We start from the raw sequence: 22,316 nt of genomic DNA, 5'->3' as shown, positions 1-22,316 counted from the left end.
ATTTTCCAGCATCTGCAGTTCCTTCTTGAACACTTTGGATATAGTAATTATTGGAGGGCCTTACTGAATGGTTAATGGATGCATGTGATTGTTAAATGTTGGAGAATTACTAATTGGCATGAATTGTACATTGGACACTGGTGAATTAATTTACAGAACTGTTATCTCATTTTCTTGGTGGATGTTAATCCATTAATACCACAAAACACATCTAATTCACTTTTCTTAGATGGGACAATTGTATCATATACATTTTTCAGTGCACTAGGTAAGTTTCAAGGAGCATGGGGAAACAGCCAGATAGGTTTTGAGTGAGAAACCGAACCTGATGAGTAGAAAGTGAGATGTACACAAAATGTTGGAGTAACTCAGCGGGACAGGCAGCATCTCTGGATAGAAGAAATGGGTGATGTTTCTTCAGAAGGGAGCCTGAGCCCTGGTGAGCCAGATGTGTACTAATGGACTTTCCAAATGGGTGATTATCAGTGTTTTATAAAAATAATGATTAATATATATGATGGATGGAGTAGGTGATGGATAAATTCAATAATAATCATCTAAAAGATATTAAATTTTAAAAGTAGCGAAGTCCTGGGGAGCATCTAGGGGATCGTGACCAATTGGCAGCCATGGACTGTGGCATTTTTCTTTGTTGTATCATTCAATCAAATATAGCCAAAGTACATGAGCGATCCTGAAGTATTGAAAGATTTATAAATATGCAAGTAAAATATTCACCTGCGAATTTTGGATTCTAAGTCAGTGTTGTTGAATTATTTGCATTGGTTATACTGGAGAGGGACGAGAAGCTGTAAAATGAATTATTGCTTGACCGTTCCACTTCGCCCCCATCATTATAACATTATTGCTTTATGTCTAACTCAACAGGGACCTGGAATCTCGCTGCTTTTTGTGGCAGATCTACGGATTGTTGGTCTGTTAAATCTGTATTACAAATGTAAAAAGCTGGTGTTAGGAGGGAGGGAGTGGCAATATAGTCATTACGCCCCTATGTACTTTAAGACGATTCCCAAGTACTAAGCAGCCAGTAAATGCTTTATGAAACTTAATTTTGTATTCGTTATTATTGTGTTTTATACATTAGATCTCTCAAACAAATTAATTTACCTGACGGGGATAATTCACTGATACTGTCCCACAAATTGGAAGATTTTCATTGCCCACTTAAACTGTTTTCCTTATTTTGTTTCCATGTGCTGTGGTTCCAGATTGCTGAACTTGTGGAATCGTCAAAGGAAGAGCCTCTCTCAAGGTCTGCTCTGTACAAAGGTCTGATGTTGATTGCCCTGGCTCAGCAGGGGAAGCAGCCTTCGGCCAAACTGCTGGAGAATATTGCTCAAGGTAAATTGAGTTTATCCCCAGTGCAAAGCTTTAAAGTCAATCAGTTCAATGTTGTGCTTTTGACTTTCTCGAACTAAGCTAATTCTTAAAATGATGGTGTTACTGGGGAAGCCAGCAATTATTGCCCATCTCCAGTTGCCTCTATGAACATGCCACCTTCTTAAGTAGCTGCAGTCCTTGCAGTGAATGTGTCAGTAAGATTCCAGAGTAATGGTAGAGAGGATGACAACTTTAGGTTTCAAGGTTACTGTTTACTGAGCATACCCATCTAACTTTATGCTTTTCTTTTCTGTCCATGGCCACTTTATTGTTCCATGTGTTCAATGCCCTCCATGTTTAATTTAGAATGTCCTGCAGAGTTCAGGGCTGGGTCATGGTATCCAGATAATGTCCAATATGGTACTAATTAGTAGAAGATGTGCAAGAGCAGGATAAACACTGTAATCCTCAGTAGTTTATCTGGGAATCACAATTTCTGCTGTAAAACAAATTTGTAGCTCACCCCTGTTTGATACTTCTGAAATATTTTATGATGTCAGGAAGAGACATTTACAGAACTGTAGGGAAATTCTAGGGTAAATCCTCTTGCCCTTTCCAAAAGCTGGTAAAAGGCCAATGGGTCTCCTATACTGTTTATAATTCTAATCCACACATCTTCAAGTGTCAGGTTGTATGAGCTGGGTAATTAGAATCTATGGGAGCACTGTGTGTGATTTAAAAACAAATAGGCACATTGTTTAAATGGTTTCTTATATAATGAAACCTGTTCTTACTATGCATCCCTCTGGCCCACAAAGATCAGTAGTTCAAAATATTTGATGTTCTGAAATTAAGTCCATGAATAAAAGTGTAGAAATGAAGCTTTGTTAGTGTCCTAGACAATTCCCACAATGGCAGCTGGGGAATTTCAATTCTGTTAAATATTTTTAGTGTAGTTTAGAGATACAACACAGAAACGGGCCCTTCGGCCCACCGGGTCCGCGCTGATCAGCGATCCCCGCACACTTACACTATCCTACACACACATTGGACAATTTACAATTATACCAAGCCAATTAACCTACAAACCTGCATGTCTATGGAATGTGGGAGGAAACGGGAGATCCCAGAGAAAACCCATGCAAGTCACAGGGAGAACGTTCAAACTCCGTACAGGCAAGCACCTGTAGTCATGAGTGAATCCGGGTCTCTGGCACTGGAATATGTCTGGAATAAAAACAAATATCTGTAATAGTGACTATAACTGGTAATGTAATGCCCTTTGGGGGAAGAAATCTGTGATTCTTTCCTGGTCTGGTTTATATCTGATTCTGAACATAGTAATTTGGTTAGTACTTAACTAATTTTGTCCTTGGATATTCAGATCAATGCAATAAGAGATGGGAATAAATGTTGGTTTAATGCCCACTTCTTGTGATTTTTTTTTTTTTAAAGTGATGATTCCGGCTGTTGTGGCCACGTTTTGCTTCAGCACCCCTTGGGACCAAAGTGGGCCCAACCGGTTGAATATATTTTGAGTAATTGTACTTTGTGCCTTCATTAGGAATAAACCGGAGGAAACATATCTATGGTGTTTAATAATTCCTTAAATGTCTATTCCTTAAATGTCTATTCCTTAAATGCATTTCGTTGTCTCTGTACTGTACACTGGCAATGACAATTAAAATTGAATCTGAATCTGAATCTAATTGCAGGAAATAAAGTTAAAAGGAAATTAGTTGAGTTCTATCTATTTACTTTGTCCCAAGAAGTTTATGTTTAAAGACTGTAATAATTACTGAGAAACTATGCCAACCAAGGTTCCTCATCTACACTAGTCTTAACTATCTGTGTTTGGCCCATGTCCCTCTAAATGTTTTCTATCCGTGTATCTGTCCAAATGTCTTTTAAAACGTTTTTACTCGTCTCCGTTCTAAATGGTTTACCTCTTATTCTTAAACTGTGGCCCCTGGTTCTGGACTCCCCCAACATCAGGAACATGTTTCCTACATCTAGCGTGTATAACCCCTTAATAATTTTATATGTTTTTATAAGATCCTCTCTCATCCTTCTGAATTGCAGTGAATACAAGCCCAATCGCTCCATTCTTTCATCATATGACAGTTCCGCTATCCCGGGAATTAACCTGGTGAATCTACGCTGCACTCCCTCAATAGCAAGAATGTCTTCCTCAAGTTAGGAGACCCAAACTGCAGACAATACTCCAGGTGTGGTCTCACCAGAGCCATGTACAACTGCAGAAAGACCTCTTTGCTCCTATAGTCAACTCCTCTCATTATGAAGGCCAACATGCCATTAGCTTTCTTTCCTGCCTGCTGTACCTGCATGCTTATTTTCAGTGACTGATGTACGAGGACCACCCAGGTCTCGTTGTACTTCCCACTTGTACTGGAATATCATTTCTGTTTCTCATGCCCCATAATAACCCATGCAAAGGACTATATTGCCAACAATGAAGTACTTATTACCGTACTGCAATTGATGGCTTGTATTGTTCCTTTGGAGTGGAATCTGAGCCTTTCATCATCTGGGCCTGAGGCCCAAACACTAGGTTGTAGCAGGCACATATAACTGAAAAAATGTAGAAAGAAGAGAAAGTTTATAATGGATAATTGCAAAGAATACAGTACCTGATAGAGGGAATAAATAGTATTTAATCTAGGTTGTGTTATGGTGTCCAGCAGGTAATGAATGCATACCAAATGTTCTAAACAAGAGTAAGACCATGGGTGATTGGGATTTCCAGTATTGCTTCATAATGAGCTACTTTTTCCCAAGAGTATCCAAAGCCTCAATTGGGTGACGTGAGTGGGCTGGAGTCGCTCCGGATGCAGGCTAGGGGGAATCCCATTCTTCTCACATGGACTCTGCAAGACCTTTTACACATCGACATGGTGCAGGTGGAACTAATTCCGGAGAAGAAGGGTCTATTCCTAAAACACGTGGAATATGAGGTTTCCAGTCAGGTGAGTTCGGCCCAGGCTTTGATCCATCATTGGCCAACCATTGGTGTTCCAAGATGTTTTTTGGTTTATTCTTCCACATTTCTCAACCTTCAACTCCAGTGCTTGCTAACATGCATTGGGTCTTGGTTCCACAAAGACTTCATTTCAATATTTGAGCTCTTACGTTTATATCCCTCCCTATATTTGACACTTTCTTTGAAACTATATCTGTAATTCCCTCTGGTTCTTACAGACAAACCTTTTTGCAGTTTTCCAACTCTGGTTTTCTGGTCATCAACTTGAAGCATTATCTCTCTCTTTCTCTCCCGCTCACTCTTCAGATGCTGCCTGCTTGTTGAATATTTTAACATTTTAATAATAATAATAATAAATTTTATTTATGGGTGCCTTTCAAGAGTCTCAAGGACACCTTACAAAAAATTTAGCAAGTAGAGGAAAAACATGTATGCGGAATGAAATAAATAGCAGAGACATGACTAGTACACAAATAAAAAACAGAATTCAATTCAAAACACAATATGAGGCAATTCAAGCGCAGATGAAAAGGGAGGGAGACGTGGGGCTAAGGATAGGCAGAGGTGAAGAGATGGGTCTTGAGGCGGGACTGGAAGATGGTGAGGGACACGGAATTGTGGATCAGTTGGGGGAGGGAGTTCCAGAGACTGGGAGCTGCCCTGGAGAAGGCTCTATCCCCAAAATTGCGGAGGTTGGATTTGTGGATGGAGAGGAGACCGGCTGATGTGGATCTGAGGGACCGTGAGGGTTGGTAGGGGGAGAGGAGGTCAGTGAGATATGGGGGGGCCAGATAGTGGAGGGCTTTGTAGGTGAGGACCAGGATTTTGTAGGTGATCCGGTGGGAGATGGGAAGCCAGTGAAGTTGTTTGAGGACTGGAGTGATGTGATGCCAGGATTTGGTGTGGGTGATGAGTCAGGCGGCTGCGTTCTGGACCAGTTGGAGTCGGTTGATGTAGGTGGTGCTGATGCCAAGGTGAAGTGAGTTGCAGTAGTCCAGTCGGGAGGAGATGAAGGCATGGATGAGTCCTTCAGCAGCGGGAGGTGTGAGAGAGGGTTTGATTTTGGCGATGTTGCGGAGGTGAATGAAGGAGGTTTTAATGACATGGCAGATGTGAGGCTCAAGGGAGAGGGTGGAATATTTAGACGTTTAGGGTGTGAAGATAGATATAAAACAGAAAAATCTAATCATCGTGTGTTTTCTTTTCAGCGATTCAAGTCATCCGTTTATAGAAGATATAATGATTTTGTTGTCTTCCATGAGATATTGCTCCAGCGATTCCCATATAGGATGGTGCCAGCACTGCCGCCAAAGAGAATGCTAAGAGGTAAAGGTACTCGAGTAAGAGAAGATATAGAAAGTTAGAGAAAAGACAAGGTGATGGTACAGTGTAATTTTATGATTATTGATAAGTAGAATGTGACGGGAAAGAACAGATCTTATAATTGTAAGGGCAGAGCAGCAAATATGTCAAAGCAGGAAAATTGGTTTGGAAAGATAAATTAAAATGTCTTTACATGTACTCATGAGGCATTTACTAAGAACGCATTTCAGTTAATAGCATAAATGAAGGTGGATGTAAGTGGTCAAATAGGTTTTATAGAGATACATGAGATTACAGATAATGGATTCTGGAGTAAAAACAAACTTCTGAATGAGTCTGTGGGTCAAACAGCCTCTGTGGAGGCATGGTCGATTTTTCAAGTTGAGATCCTCTGTCAGGATAGAGAGTGTGGAGAGAAGATGGCCAGTATAAAGGGACAAAAGAATAGGTTAAATAAGGGGGATGGGGAACTTCAGAGACGGAATTGAGTGTCAGAAATAGGAGGCAATGAGATCCTCAACCTGTCAATTGTTGTTCTCGAGAGATCTCCGAGATCATACTGTCTTTTTCAACGCTCGGTCTTCTGCGCTGAGCTCCCCTCAGTCTTCTTTGGTGAGAGTCCTCCGTCTTCTCTGGTGAAGCCAAATACAAATGAAGAACAACGCTTCATATTTCATAATTAAGAAAGCAAATGAGAAATTGGGTTTAATTGAGTACAGTGGTGAGGATGTATTACTGCAATGGTACAGGGCCTTGTTGAGACTATATCTGAAGTACTAAATGCATTTGATGTCTATACCTCAAAAATATTCATTGAGGGTGTGCAACAAAACTTCAGTAGACGGAATCCTGGAATGCGACTATGAGACTAGATTGTGTTGATCAAGGCAAGTTACCAGTATGCCTGAAGAAGGGTCTCGACTCGAAACATCACCTGTTCCTTTTCTCCAGCGATGCTGTCTGACCCGCTGAGTTTCTCCAGCTTTTTGTGTCCATTCGGTTTAAAACAGCATCTGCAGTTCCTTCCTACACAGGATACATAGAAGGTTGACTGCTGGAATAAATGGGTGGCCTATTGAGGAAAAATTGAATAGGCTTGACCTCTAATCTGGAATTTATGAAAGGGGGTAATTTAATGGGGGGTGTTTGAGGAGGGGAGGGGGCTGCTGTGAGGACAATTCTCATGGTGGGAAACCTTAAATGAGAGATTAGGGATAAAAAGTTGCTCATCTATAATGTAGTTGACAAGGAATTTCTCTGGGGATTATGATTACAATCCAGAGATATCGGGATGCTTCATTTTTAAGATAAATTGTGTGAATTTAAGAAATTAATGATTCTGGAGATCAAGTAAGAAAGTGGGATTGAAACCAACAATGAATCATGTCTTATTGAATTGCAGAGGCCGCTCAAGAGGGCCTGGTCATGCTTCATTTTTTTGTATTGTTATCGGAGATGAGAAAATGGTCGCCTGAAATATTGCTCATGATGGTGCCTTGTACTGATGAAACAGACACTGTACTAATCTTGCTGTTACCGTTTTCACATATGGAGATGGAAGTCATGGGCACAGAACTCTGCTAAGTTTGAGCACAATAACAATGACCCAGCCAATGCTTAACTTTTGAGTAGTGTTTTTTTTTTAAAAAGCAAAATACTGGGTTATGTTGCAGCTTTAATAAAACTTATGTTGGATATATTCAGTACTTGGCACATCAGGTAACATCTGTGAAAAGAGAGACAGAGTTGATGTTTTGGATTGAAGACCTTTTGTTAAAACTTTGTCTGTCAAAAGGTCTTTAACCTGAAAAGTTAACACAAATTCTCTTTCAACAGCTAGTGGAGCTGCTGCCTCAGAGAGCCAGAGACCCGGGGTCGTTCCTGACCTCTGATGCTGTCTGTGTGGAGTTTGCATGTTCTCCCTGTGACCTTAGGGTTTCCTCTGGGTGCTCTGGTTTCCTTCCACATCCCAAGGACCACGGTGTGCTTGTACATTCATTGGTCCCTGCAAATTGGCCCTTCATTTTTAGGGAGTGGATGTGAAAGTGGAATAACATAGAACTTGTGTGAGGGGGTAATTAATGTCAGTGTGAACACAGTGGACCGAAAGCCTTTACTCGTGCTGTATCTTTCAATCAATTCAATCAATTCAATCAAAGCAGATACTGCCTGACCTGAATCTTTTCAGTATTTTTATTTCAGATTTCTAGCATCTGCAGTTCATTTGATTTTCCGTGTTTTAAGTTCACTCTGGTTCGTATTAAACTATTGGAATTTATTACCCGCCCACACAGCCGACAGGGAGTTCATTGAATCTCGGCGGCGAGCTCTGAAGCGTTTTGTTAACTTGGTTGCTCGCCACCCGTTTTTCTCCAAAGATGAAATTCTGCAGATTTTCCTGTGCTTCAGTGGTCCTGTGAGTATATTAACTAAATGTATGCACTAGTTGAGTTGTTTCTTCACATCATGTTTCCTTCAATCTTTAAATTGACTCTGAGGAAGAAATGAGAACTGTTCTCTGCCTGGTGCCCTTCAATATTAACATGTACCACCATCTAGGGATGATAGGGGTAAAATATTTGTTGTTGAATACATACCATGCTACTGATGTTAATCTTTTTATAAAGGTTAATTTGGCCTTATGGGATCCGGGGTGGGGTGGGTGAAGGGAAATTATCTCTGAGATCAGTGTTTGAAGGAGTAACTTCCTTCATGTCACTACTTGTCCAACCAGAAATATGCAATTAATGCTGCCTTTGTTAATAACTTTTATAAATTGCTAATTAAAATAGAGTCCTCGAAACAAATTAAGTTTTTATTTTTCATTTTTGTTTTGAAAGGAAGTTCAAAACAGAATCCGTGAGTCGTTACGAGGAGTGGGTGATGAGTTTTTGACATGTGGAATAGCACCAACAGCCAAGGTAGTGTTTTGAGCTCCAGTGTTGCATGAAAACGTCTTGAGCTGGTGAGCCATTAGTGTTGCTGCAGGGATTTCACTGAAGTGTAACAATATGACCTTTATACTGCATCTACTCCTATAGCAACCAAGGGTATAATAGAAGCAAATACTGTAGATGCTGGAAAAGCCAGCGAGTCGTATAACATCTGGGAAGAGTTAATGTTTCGGGTTAATGACCTTTAATCAGCACAAAATGAGTGAGAAAATAACATATTTAAAGTTGTTGAGGGAACGGATGGAGAGAGCAGAGATAATAGCATGAAGACCATAGTTTTAAAGGTGACACAATCCTGTTGATTCCTTGAGAGGGTATCGCATTTGTTGCGGTTGGATGGGTAAATGCAGTGAAGAATAAAGTAATTTGTGGAGATGGACAAATGAAGCAGAAGGGAATGGTCGTCTCAGAATGCTGAAAGGGGAGATGAAGATGGATCTGCTGGTTGAATCTGGTTGATATTAGAAGGTAATCAGTTGACTGTCCTGGCATTTAGGGTGGAAGATAAAGATGACATGAACTCTATCTTTGCTCTGGTTGGGAGGGGAAGGGTGAGAGCAGAAATGTTTAAATAAAAAAAAAAAGAAGAGGTTTTTGAGAATTCCAGAAATGATCCAATGAAACCCGAGAAAGTGGGAGAATAAAATAGAGTCCTTGCAAGGGACAGGATGTAAGAGTAGTGATTAATATAACTATGGAGGCTGTAGTTCCGACTTCTAATGGTGAACGTGTTCACGTCAAGGTTCTGCATAAGTAGCCTAAATCATTGAAAGGATCTGTTTTAGAGTTTTCAGAACAAAGGCTAGATAAATGATGCACTGAAATAGGAATTGGCTGGTTAGCACCACAAACCAACCCTTATACATGGAAATTAGGTGCAAGAGTAGGCCATTCGGCCTTTGAGCCAGCACCGCCATTCAATATGATCATGGTTGATTCTCCACAAACAGTACCCCATTCCTGTTTTCTTCCCATTCCCTTTATTCCATTAGTCCTAGGAGCTATGTCTAACTCGCTCTTGAAAACATCCAGTGAATTGGCCTTCACTGCCTTCTGTGATAGAAAATTTCACAGATTCATAACTCTCTGTGTGAAAAGGTCTATTTACCTTTCAAAGTTGGAATGCGTCACAGATCCATTGTGCTACCTTTTGATCTATTTCCCTTGATATTCTTTCGCAACTTGTCATCATGTCAATAATCCGAAATGTATTTTGAAGAGGGGAGAATTGGTGTTAATAAAATGACCGGATTATTTAGTGAGAATGGTTAAGGACTAAATATTGACACCAAGGGGATTTCCTCTGCTTCTTTCATGTCCACTCTAAATAGTTTCATTCAAAAGATAGTACCTCCAACTGTGTAGCACTTGTCAGTATCGCATTTGTCCCTGCCTCGATTTTTATAATGGAACTAGGACTTATAAAACCCTAATTTGGTATCATGAAAACAAAAACAATGTGGAAGTACTTAGCAGCCCAGGCAGCATTTGTAGAGTGAGAAACCAAGCTGATATTTAGAGTCAAGGATTCTTCATCAGTGTGTTTTAAGGTGGAAACTGGAAGTAGAGAAGCACGATAGAATGTGGAAATCGATTATCCTAGCATACATTAAGTCTGGAGTATTTTCTTTAACTGCATATTTCAGAAAATTATTGTACAACTTTCATTTGTAGAAGGAAACATATTTTTTGTTTTTTGCCTTTTCTTTCAAAATGCAGGAACTTCTCCCTCCTGATATCCAGGCTCAATTTGGTGCCAGTCGGGAGCTGATCCGAAACATTTACAGCAGTTTCCATAAGCTGAGAGACCGGGCAGAGCGAATGGCATTTAGATCTGCTGAGAATGCTACTGATCTCCTACTGTTCGGCAAGGAGTTGAGGCAAGAGTTGAGATTCCGTGTATTCGGTTTGGCTAATATGTGCTTTTTAAAACCTGACAAAGGTGCCAGTCTAATATACTGAATGCTGTTCTCTCTTGTGCAGAAGATACAAGAATTTAACTTTAATTTTAATAACTAAATTTAATTAAACAATGCAACTTTTAATGGCCTGCAGGATGGGAGCAATACTTATTTGCTTCTTCTCTCTTGCTAATGCATCCTATTCCTCACCTTACAGGGAAAGTATCTTCCACTCATGCTAGCTTTTCTTGTCACAGAGAATAACCAGACATTTGTGTGATATTTGCTGCACTGTATTCTAGCAATACTGAGTAGGATACTTATTGTATCTATGCTTGGGAGATGCTGAAAAGTGGATAGTTGACCTAAGGTAGTTGTTTGCAAAGATCACATGGATTAGGCCAGTGCTCAATGTTACAAAGTCAGCCCATATAATGAATCGGGGGGAAACTACACTAGATCCTGGAGCCGGTTTGGGTATATTCCAGAAGGCAAGTTGTAAACTTGCAGAATTTACAGAAACTGAGGTGGACGGTGGCTGCATGGCAAGAAGTTGTTAATTATTCAACTTTATGCCGTTCAATTTTGTCTTAGCAGAGTGAGCAAATAATCCTCATGAATTTCCTACAGTGAAGACTGAGTGAAAGTTAACTAATCACAATGTCAGTGGCTTGAATAATGATTTTATGGCAACACTGTGCATTTAGCAAAAGCTGGCTGGAGAAGTAGAAATAATACAGTTATTAGTTTTCTGTCAGTCAGTGTGATTGGAAACAGCTGCAGATTGCAAGTATTTGCTAGAAGGGGTCAGGAATGGGTTATGGAGAACTTGAAGCTGTGCATTGGCAACTGAACAAACTTAAAATAGCAACAACTCTTCTCTTTTCCCCCTCCCCTCCAGCACTCCCACCTACCCCAGGAGAAGCCTGGGGGACATCCTGTTGTGATCAGGAAAATAGTTCTGGCACGGCACAGGAAGGAAATGTGTGTGCTAATGGAACTCAATCTGCAGACTTGAAGGAACTGATTGTAGTTGAGGAAAGTGGATTTGGGCACACTGCTTTTCACTTGGTAAACAAGGTCTAAGTATCCATAACTTATGTTTGCCACTTTCAAAGTAAGAAAAAAATGAACACACATAACATTTTCTCTAACCTTGGGCATTTCCAGTGTTCTTACAGCCACTGAAATACTCTTGAAATGTAGCCAATATTAAATAGTTGCTCCAGGTTCATGGTCTATAACATCTAATATAGCAAAAATATTCCAAGGCACTTCATAGGAGCATTTTCAAAGGAAAAGCTTACTGCTGAGTGAAAAATAAATGCAAGGGGAAGTGACTGAAGGTTTGTTGAAAGAAAGAAATCTTCTGTGTTCTTGTCTCGTTGTGCTTTTAACAAACCCGGAGGTGAAGCAACTGTTAACGTTCTGTTTCTTCTCCTCCCTCCCTGTGCTTCAGTACCCTGGGCTCTGACACAACACCAATTCCATCGTGGGTATCGGCAGCAAGCAGCATGTGGGGTACCTTGAAACAGACTCTTAAAAGCCTATCTGTGGAGTTTGCATTACTTGCCGACAAAGCTGCAAGGCAGGTAGGTCCAGTGCTGGCGAACATGAGGATGGGACTGGATTTTTCTTTAAAATCCTAATGATGTCCCAAAGCTCTCAATAACTAATTATCTTTTTCTGAAGTAATAAAGTCCACAGAAAGTCATCAAATAATTATTGGCTAATTTAATATTTATTTCAGAGAATAAATAGGCCCAGGCATTCTGTTGCTCCTCTTTGGGGTCGTAGCATGGACTTTAAATGTACTTGCGTGTGCGGTGATTATTTCATTTATCGTCTTCCTGTTAGTGGATTGGGCAGGATTGGAGAGGTGATGAATAGATCATATAACAGTACAGCGCAGGAAGTTACCCTTCAGCTCACAGTGTCCATGCTGAAAATGATGCCAGGTTAAACTAATCTCCTCTGCACGTGGTGCATATCCCTCCATTCCCTGCATATCCATGTGCCTATATAAAAACTTCTTAAATGCCACTATCATATCTGCATCCCACCACCACCTCTGGCAGTGCATTGCAGCCATGCACCACTCTTTTAAAAAAAAAAAACAACAAAAAAACTCGGAATCTTCTCTGCACCCTTTCCAGCTTAACAACATCTTTCCCATAACAGGGTGACCAAAACTGATCACAATTCTCCATAAATAACCTCACCAATGTATTGTACAACTGCAATGTAATATCTCAACTTCTATATTCAAAACCCTTACTAATGAAGGCTGATGTGCCAGAACGCCTCCTGGAACACCCCATCTCCCTGTGACGCTACTTTCAAGGAACAATGTACCTGCATTCCTAGATTTCTCTGCTCTCCAACACTTCCCATGCACTGCCATTCACTGTAATGGTCCTACATTTCTTTTTTAACTACATTAAACTTTATTAACCATTCCTCAGCCCACCTGCCGAAATGATAAAGATCCTACTATAATTTTTGATAGCCACACATTTCCATTTTATCTGCAAACTTCCTAATAATGCCTTGCACATTTTCATCCAGGTCGTTGATATAAGCTACAGAGAGCAAGGGTTCCAGCACCGATCCCCGAGGCACACCACTAATCACAGGCCTCAAGTCCAATCTTCCACCATCACCCTCTGCTTCCTCTCATGATACCAATTCTCTATCCAGTCGACTAGCTCTCCCTGGATCCCATGTAATCTAACCTTCCAGAGCAGTCGACCATGCAGAACCTTATCAAATGCTTTGCTGAAAATCCAGACTATACAATGTCTAAACTTTGCCCACATCAACCTTTTCAGTTCTTCAAATGTCAGAGGATGATGTGTTGAATGTGGAGGCTGGGAGGGTGAAAGGTGAGGACCAGAGGAACCCCTCCTTTGTTCCATCTGGGGGGAGGGGAAGTGAGAGGAGAACTTCAGGACACAGAGGAGATGTGGGCGGGGAATCCACCTATGACGGCATCAGGGAAATCATCCTTAGTAAAGAACAAGAACATCTTGGATACCCTGGAATGAAAAGCCTTGTCTTGGGAGCAGATGCAGAGCAGAGAGAGAAATTGAGAATCTGGGATAGCATCTTTGCAAGAGGCAGGGTGCGAGGTGTCAACCAAATAACTGGGAGTTGGTAGATTTTTAGTAGACATCAGCCGTGTGGGAGATGGGGAGATCAAGAAAGCGTAGTGAGCTGCCAGAGGAAGTGGTAGAGATGGCTACAATTAAATGTTTTAAACTCATTTGGAGGGGTTCATGGATAGGAAATGTATGGTTGGGTATGGACTAAATGCAAGCAAATGTGATTAGCTCAGGAAGATATCTTGGCTAGCTTGGAAGAGCTGGGACTAAGGACCTGTTTTCATACTGTATAATTTATCTGACTAATTTTGGCAGTGGAGCACTGTGTTATTGCTACACCAGTTGTGTTGGCCTAAGTTTATGCAGTTCTGTCTTTGGAGTGGAGCCCACATTCTTCAAGTTCCAGACACTGAGCCATAGCTATTATTAATGTGAAAATAGACACAAAATGCTGGTGTAACTCAGTGGGACAGGCAGCATCTCTGGAGAGAAGGAATGGGTGACATTTTGGGGTAAGACCCTTCTTCATACTGATGTCCGGGATTGGGCAGTACAGAGATAAAATGAAGCCAGAGACAGTAAGACTGGGCGAAGAACAGGAAAGGAGAGAGCAAGGGAAAGCAAGGACTACATGGAGAAGTCAATGTTCATACCGCTGGGGTGGAAGCTACCCAAGCGATATACGAGGTGCTGTTCCTCCAATTTGCACTGGGCATCACTCTGACAATGGAGGAGGCCCAGGACAGAAAGGTCAGTGTGGGAATGGGAGGGCGAATTAAAGTGTTGAGCCACCGGGAGATCGGGTAGGCTTAGGTGGACTGCGCGAAGATGTTGAGCGAAACTATCGCGCTTGGTCTTGCTGATATACAAGAGTCCACACTTGGAACAGCAGATACAATAGATGAGGTTGGAGGAGGTGCAAGTGAACTTCCTCCTCGCCTGAAACTGTTGGGGTCCTTAGATGGTCGAGGGGAGAGGTATAGGGACATGTGTTGCATCTCCTCCTGTTGCAGGGGAAAGGGGTGGTTTGTGTGGGAAGGGAAGAGTTGACCAGGGAGTTGCGGAGGGAGCCGTCTCTGCGGAAAGGGGTGGAGATGGGAAGAAGTGGCTAGTAGTGGGATCCCGTTGGAGGTGGTGAAAATATCAGAGGATTATGTGCTGTATGCGATGGCTATTATTAATGTTGCAGAGTCAATTATATCCATGTTTCTCGGAGCTACTATATCAGGGTTTCACTTTCACTCCTGAGGTCTGAGGTTCCCACCTGGTTTAAGAAGGCATCCATAATAAGATGAGTAAGGTGACGTGCCTCAATGACTATCGACCCGTGGCACTAACATCTGTGGTGATGAATTGCTTTGAGAGGTTGGTTATGGGGCATATCAACTCCCACCTCGACAAGAACCTCGACCCACTACAGTTCGCCTACCACCACAACAGGTCAACGGAGGATGCATTGGACCTTCACTCTTCATTGGACCTCTTGGACAACAAAAACACTTACATCAGGCTGTTGTTTATAGACTATAGCTCGGCGTTCAATACCATCATCCCCACCAAGCTGGTTACCAAGCTCATGGAACTGGGTCTCTGCTCATCCCTCTGCAATTGGATCCCCGACTTCCTCATCCACAGACCACAGTCAGTTCGAATTGGCAGAAACACTTCATCCTCAGTAACAATCAGCACAGGAGCACCTCAAGGCTGCGTGCTCAGCCCCCTGCTTAACTCACTCTATACCCATGACTGCGTCGCCGGACATAGTGCGAACTCCATCATCAAGTTCGCCGACGACACCACTGTTGGTCGGATCACAGATGGTGATGAGTCAGAGTATAAAAGTGAGATTGACCAAATGGTGCCAGCACAACAACCTGGTTCTCAACATCAGTAAAACCAAGGAACTGATTGTGGACTTTAGAGAAGTATTGGGGAAGGATGAGGACCCACAATCCTGTTTACATCAATGGGACGATGGTGGAGAGGATCAAAAACTTCAAATTCCTGGGCGTGCGTATATCAGGAGATCTTTCTTGGACCCAGCACATTGATGCAATTACAAAGAAGGCACATCAGCGACTCTGCTTCCTAAGAAGATTACGGAGATTCGGCATGTCAAAGAGGATTCTCCTGAACTTCTACGGGTGCACAATAGAGAGCATACTAACTGGTTGCATCGTGGCCTGGTTCGGCAACTTGAACGTCCAGTAGCAGAAACAACTGCAAAATGTTGTGACCACTGCCCAGTCCATCACCGGCTTTGACCTCCCCACCATCGAAGGGATCAATCGAAGTCGCAGCCTCAAAGGCAGCCAACATCATCAAAGATCCACACCATCCTGACCACACATTCATTTCACCATTGCCATCGGGAAGAAGGTACAGGAGCCTGGAGACTGTAACATCCAGGTTCAGGAACGGCTTCTTCCCTACAGCCATCAGGCTGTTAAACACAACAACAAATAAACTCTGAACTGCAACAGACTATCATTATTATTACACTTATTTATTGAGCTTGAGTATGTGTACATGTCTATATACACACTGAACTTTTTTCTTTATATGTACTATGTCTACATATTCTGTTGTGCTGCAGCAAGCAAGAATTTCATTGTCCTATCTGGGACATATAACAGTAAAACACTCTTGACTCTTGAGGGTGAATAATGTTATGATTGGAGGCTCATTGACCACCATTGCATTGGTGGGTGTCTCTCAATATTTAGAGAGAACTTGTGTGAGCTTCCACTGGCCAGTATGAGTGATGTGGTTGGGTCCAAAAGAGTAAATAAGTTACAAATAGTTTGAAGATGAAGAAAAATAACAAATTAATTATTGGATTAAAAAAATACATTGAAAGATCTTTTAATTAGCTCCCATTTTTTTTATAGGGTAAGCGTGAAGAGGAGGAAGTGGTGGAAAAACTCAATATCTTCTTGGATTTATTGCAGTCCTATAAGGTCCGTGATAATGAAGCGCATCCGAGCCAAATATATCAGCCACCAGCTGGGAAATAGGAAATGGAGTTTTTAGTTTGGAGATGACTTGCATCTGAATTGATTTCCTGCTGGTAACTAATGTTCCTCTCCTTCCTTCCCCTGTACTTTCCCCCAGGACTTGTGTGAACGTCATGAAAAAGGTGTCCTTCACGAGCACCAGCGAGCATTACAAAAATACACTTCTATGAAACGGCAGATGATGAGTGTGACTGTGCAAAGCAAAGAGCAGATTTCTGCGGAGCAACTGGAATCACGAATAATGCAGGTGCTTAGAATTTCAGGAAAATTGGATTGAATGTAACCCTTCAATATCTTATGAAAATTGCCTTTCCTTGAAGTAACCGGACAGTGTGTATTGGCTGGTTCTTGAACAGGATGGGAACTCTTCTCACATCAATAATAGTAGGTGGTAGTGTGGCCTTCATGGTTATCTTCATGTATGGGAATTCATTGAAGATGTAACGATTACAGTGGATGTGCTGAGTACTGTGATCATGCTGAGCTCTTGAAGTACAATCTCAGTCCAAGCCAGTCCTTGATTTTAAAAGAGCAATTCAAAGCGCGTCTTATCATGGTCCCCAAGTTTGGACATTATCCGATAAATTTAATCTGTATTGTTGGTCAAATAATTTCAAACTGTGGATTCAAACAACAGTCTGCATTTGTTTGGTACCTTAAGCAAAATACCCCAGAAACTACAGAAGTTGAGACTGAGCATTTGGACATAAGACCAAAAGCTTGGTAAGAGTGGCAGGTTTTAAGTTGTATCGTAATGAACATAGGATTCGGAAATCTTTGAAATTGTTGAAATTAAGCATCAAGCTGCCTGAAACTGAAGTTCTTTGGGTCCCGGTTGCATGCCATTTCAATTCCCCTTTCTGTCCCTACCCAACCTGTCTGTCCTCAATCTTCTCCTCTGCCAGGCTAAGGACTGCAGACTAGAGGAAGACCTTGTTTGCCATCTGGGTGGTCTAAAACACAGTGGTATGAACATTGAATGTTATAATTTCAAGCAATCCTGTGTACCTCTCGCTCTCCTTTTGGCCCATCTCCAGTCCACTCATTTTTTTTGTCCCCTTTCCTATACCCTCTTCCTTCCCTTGCCCCCAACTCCCCTTCACTTTCTTTCCCAATTTGTCACCAACCACTTTGTGCCATCCACCTATTAGCCACATATTTCACTGACCAGATCACCCACCTCCCCCATCTGGTTCTGGTCCCATCTGCCCTTCATTTCTTCCCCAACAATTCCCATCATTGTCTTTCTTACTCATCATATTCCAGCACTGGTGATGTTTGTGTTCTGACTTATCCTCCAGCAGCTGCCTCCATCTTAGTTCTCCCCTACTCTCGTCTGGCAGCATCTCCATTTTTTTGGTCTGCCTCCACCTATCACCTATCCCCTTCTCCAAACTCCTCCCCTAACTGGCTCCATTCCTGGCCCCGTGTCATGCTACCTATTGCACTTGATTTGCATTAGCCATTTTAATAATGTTGCAACTAAACTAGACACAATACCCCCAAGGATCATCAAGATTCAATATGTTATTAATATGTGGCTTAGCAGTATCCTTTACAAAAGGGAATCTATGCCAGCAATAAGTGACCAGCTCCACAATAACAAGGATGACCATTCACACTCCTGCTGGGGGATAAACTGCACATACAATGCACAGAAATGTGTTGGGTATTCATTGCTATCCTCACCATTGACATCCACGGGATGTGAATGAAAAAAATAATTTTGTATTCCGTCAATGTCCGTCAATGGATGGGGAATGAAATGATGATGAGTTTTCAGAACCTGCCCAAATACATCAAACATTTAACACGGGAGATTTGATTAATTAAGAAATATTGGAAGATGCACGCAGTCGACAATCTAATCCATGAGTAATTGGGCAAGGGGGATTATGTGTGCCCTGGTTGCAAACCTGCTCTTGGCCTTTCAAGGCCGTAAATACTAATGGGGATGTCAAAAGCTTGGTGACCTGTTTGGTAAAAGTCATTCTCTGTGAGGCGGAGTAACAAGGATGGAGTGATGCTGTTATCTTGGAATGTTCATTTTCCATTGATGTATCCTTCATCTAATCTGCTTTTTCAGCAAGAGAACACCATCCTGACCATGGAACTTCGGAACTATTTCTCCCTGTTTTGCCTGCACCAGGAGACTCAGCTCATCCACATCTACCTGCATATTACTTCCCATGTGCTGACAGCCTTCATTGACTCCCAGATCCAAGGGCATAACGAGGTACAGCCAGCCCAGCAAAATACCTAATATTCTTTTCCTCTCGGCTTTACTTGCACAGTTACATATCGACAGACATCACCTACCTTCTACTCCGTGCCCCCACATAACCATTTGAGCTCAAACTTGAGTGTGTTTGTGCATCCAGCTGCATATGGCTTCTGAATATCCAGTTGTGATGTTTTCTGTGCAGTTTTGTCACTGTTTATTCACTCAATACATCCAAATGGATGATAATCAAGGAAATCCTTGTTTTTTGTATATACCTTTCCTATCCAGTCTGTCCTGTCCAAGTATCTTAAATGCTCTTATAGTACCTTCCTCAATTACCCTTTCTGGCAGCTCTTTCCATATAACCCATCATCCTCTGAGTGAAAAGGTTGCCTCTCAGGTTCCTATATTTCCCCGTCACCTTAAACCTACATCCTTTGATTCTTAATTCCCCTAACCTGGGTAAAAAAACTCTGTGCATCCACCCTATCAATTTCCCTCGTGATTTTCTACACAACTATAAGAACACCTTTCAGTCTCCTACGCTCCAAGTATTACAGTCCTTGCTTGCCAAACCTCTCTGTATAGCTCAGGCCCTCAAGTCGTATCCACTGATGCTTCAAAAGATTTTTACATGTGCAAAATATTAATGTATTGTTTTCATTATGTCAAATAATTCAAATTTTTTTTATTTCCCATTCTAGATGAGTGAAGTGTGGAAGGAATTAAAACCAAAGCTGGGAGGTCACCTGCCTAATGGAATGTCATCATCTGCTTAAACTCTAGGCAATTGATAGAGCCCAATTTCTTCTTTTCCCATAGTGACATGTCATTATGATTCAATTTACAATGTTTCTCTATTTTTTCTCCTCTTCAAGAAAACATTCCAGAATTGCACCTATCAAGGGACCAAACAAATATATGGCTATGTGTGAGGGTCTGGTTTGTGTGCGTACGCTAAAACTGGACTTACCGGAATAACTCATTACCCCCTCTGATCTAAAAATCAGAACTGCAGATGCTGGAATCTGAAACAAAAGCAGGAATGCTGGAAGAATTCTTCCAGTTGCATCTGTGGAACGAGAAATCAGTTGATGTTTCGGGCTGTAGAGAATTCATCAGAACTGAGAAAGAGAAAGCAAGTTGGTCTAAGTTGCAGAGAAAGTCAGGGAGGACACTGGGTGGGACAAAGAAATTGGGCGAAATGGTGTAAAATAATAGGCAGCCATTGAGTGAACAGGTAAGCTCCTTTGTTCGTCTAATGTGTTACTAATGTGAAGTGTGACTGATTTTATTATAGTCTGGCCCGCTGGGATATGTTGAACAGTCCAGAATATACAAATGAAAGGGAAAAGGGGGAGAGGAATGGCAGCACAAATGGGCAGTCCTCATACACACAGCTTCACTGTCCATGCAATGGCTGCCCATTATTTTGTTCCATTACTAATGTTCCTGTTATTCCACCTATTGCCCCCCCAGCCCCCTTCCTCTCCCCAATCTTTCTTTCTCTTTCTTAGACTCACTTACTTTTGCAGTTCTGAGGAAGGATCTTCATCCTGAAACAATAACTGGTTTCTCATTCCACAAATGCTGCCTGAATGACTGAGCTCTTCTAGCATTTCTGTTCTTTCTCCCCCACTGATATGCTCTGATTTAGATTCATGGGCTAAGTTTATAATTAGGAGGATGACTACTTTGAAGCAGGTAACCAATTGTCTTGATTTGACTTGTTTGTCCACAGTGCCTGAAAGGGGGAGTGGTTAGTGTTAAATAAACCCGGTTAAATGGGCGATATGACTACAAATATTCTTCACTGCTATAATTTATTAACCTGGCTACCTGACTTTTAAATGGCAGTGAGGTCTCTGTCTTACTGTATATTAATCTATATGGATAGGAGGCTTCGGGGTTTATGGTTAATATCTTCTGAGATTGTGTTCAAACAGAGCTAGAGCAGTGGTTTTATTAATTACTTGCTGGTCCTCTCTCAAACTAGGTTGGCATTAGATTTGTATAAAGGAAAGTGGTTTTAAAATGGGGTTGGTTATGTTGCTTCCTCTAAAAATTGTCCAGTCTTGTGTATTTCTATGACCCAGCAAGCGAAACAGACATGGATTTAAAGGTTCATTGAGAACTGGATATGTTGCAATGGATGTACTATGTAACTTTGTTCTAACTGAAATTCTCTATTGCCTTGGGTGTTCAACCACATTGTGCTTATGAAAGAGTGTGTAAAATTGTTCTAATCATGTTTTAAGGTGCATGAAGATCAGATTATAAAGTTGGACTCTTGAAACGCCATTTATCATATTGTCCTATTACAGGTTTGCAATAGTCAAGCTCATAATTACCATATAATACTTTCCAATTACAAGTGAAAAGTTGATTTAAGACTAAATATTTGCCTTGAAGGGATTCGAGTATCCATGTCAGAGTGGCTTTGAGTGAGAGCATTCTCTTTCTATTGTTCCCCTGCTGGTGTCAGGCCCATACCCTGCTCCCTTCAACTTACTGTGTGAACCTGTTGACTGTAGCTTCTGATGAGACTTGAAACTACTCCAATATATAAAACGAAGACACCATGGTAATGTACGCCAGACTGACTGACCGGATTCCAACCAAAAAGAACCTATTAGGAATTAGTAAGTAGGAAACATGTTCTTGTTCCGTCAATTAGTTCCTGAAATGTTCAACCCTCTCACTACCCCTTTGTTTTGACTCATAACTGTCTGTCAATTTGCCTTCAATTCCCTCATCCAGATCATTAATACACAAATAGCAACAGCCTTGCAGTACCCCACTAGTCAGCTGTGAAAAGTGAGGTGTTTGCCAGCCAGTTCTCTATCCACATCAATACTGAACCCCGAATACCGTGTGCTTTAAGTTTCTATACTAATCTCTTATGTGGACCTTGTCGAAAGCCTTTGGAAGTCCAGATATATTTCCCGTTAACAGTTAGATCAGTTAATTGTCTACTGATGCAAGCAGCCAGCATTTGTTTTTTCACCAGTGATCTTAATAATGTCTGTGCATGAAGGAACTGCAGTTGCTGGTCTAAACTGTAGACACAAAAAGCTGGGGTAACTCAACGGGACAGGCAGCATCTCTGGAGAGAAGAAATGTGTGACGATTTGGGTCCAGACCCTTGATCATACTTCAATAATGCCTGTGTGGTTTATATTCCTGCAATCCACATGGGTTTTGCTGGCCAAAGTTAGTTTGCTTTCAAAATGTTGATCTGTCGAGCTGCCATTTTGAAATTAAATTTCTATTTTTGAAAACGGGTTAGTGCCATTTTCACTTTATACAGTTCTGAAACTTTTTGTAATTAAAATGCTAGGGATTTTTTAAAAGAGGAACAGGAAAGTTCTAGCCAGCAATATTACTCAAATGACATCAATCGCTTTTATGCATAACAAACGTCTGGTCATAATCATATTCCTTTTGTCGT

General features: G+C 41.4%; 1 protein-coding gene across 3 annotated transcripts in view; it reads left to right on the top strand.

The window, feature by feature from the left end:
• The window catches only part of snx8a (sorting nexin 8a), a 114,892-nt gene extending 93,728 nt beyond the window's left edge, over positions 1-21,164 (top strand). For all 3 annotated transcript variants that reach the window (XM_055651387.1, XM_055651386.1, XM_055651385.1), the window contains exons 3-13: positions 1,230-1,362; positions 4,141-4,328; positions 5,551-5,668; positions 7,960-8,081; positions 8,506-8,586; positions 10,339-10,499; positions 11,980-12,112; positions 16,516-16,584; positions 16,739-16,888; positions 18,728-18,877; positions 19,570-21,164. In XM_055651387.1, coding sequence (XP_055507362.1) covers positions 1,296-1,362; positions 4,141-4,328; positions 5,551-5,668; positions 7,960-8,081; positions 8,506-8,586; positions 10,339-10,499; positions 11,980-12,112; positions 16,516-16,584; positions 16,739-16,888; positions 18,728-18,877; positions 19,570-19,644 — 1,314 coding nt within the window. In that variant the 5' untranslated portion in view covers positions 1,230-1,295 and the 3' untranslated portion in view covers positions 19,645-21,164. The remainder of the gene's footprint in view (positions 1-1,229; positions 1,363-4,140; positions 4,329-5,550; positions 5,669-7,959; positions 8,082-8,505; positions 8,587-10,338; positions 10,500-11,979; positions 12,113-16,515; positions 16,585-16,738; positions 16,889-18,727; positions 18,878-19,569) is intronic.
• Positions 21,165-22,316: the final 1,152 nt, after the last annotated feature.

The sequence above is a fragment of the Leucoraja erinacea genome, chromosome 20, assembly GCF_028641065.1.
Source record: "Leucoraja erinacea ecotype New England chromosome 20, Leri_hhj_1, whole genome shotgun sequence".
NCBI lineage: Eukaryota > Metazoa > Chordata > Chondrichthyes > Rajiformes > Rajidae > Leucoraja > Leucoraja erinaceus.
The sequence above is the reverse complement of the archived record's forward strand: the minus strand, read 5'-3'. Positions and strand labels throughout refer to the sequence as shown.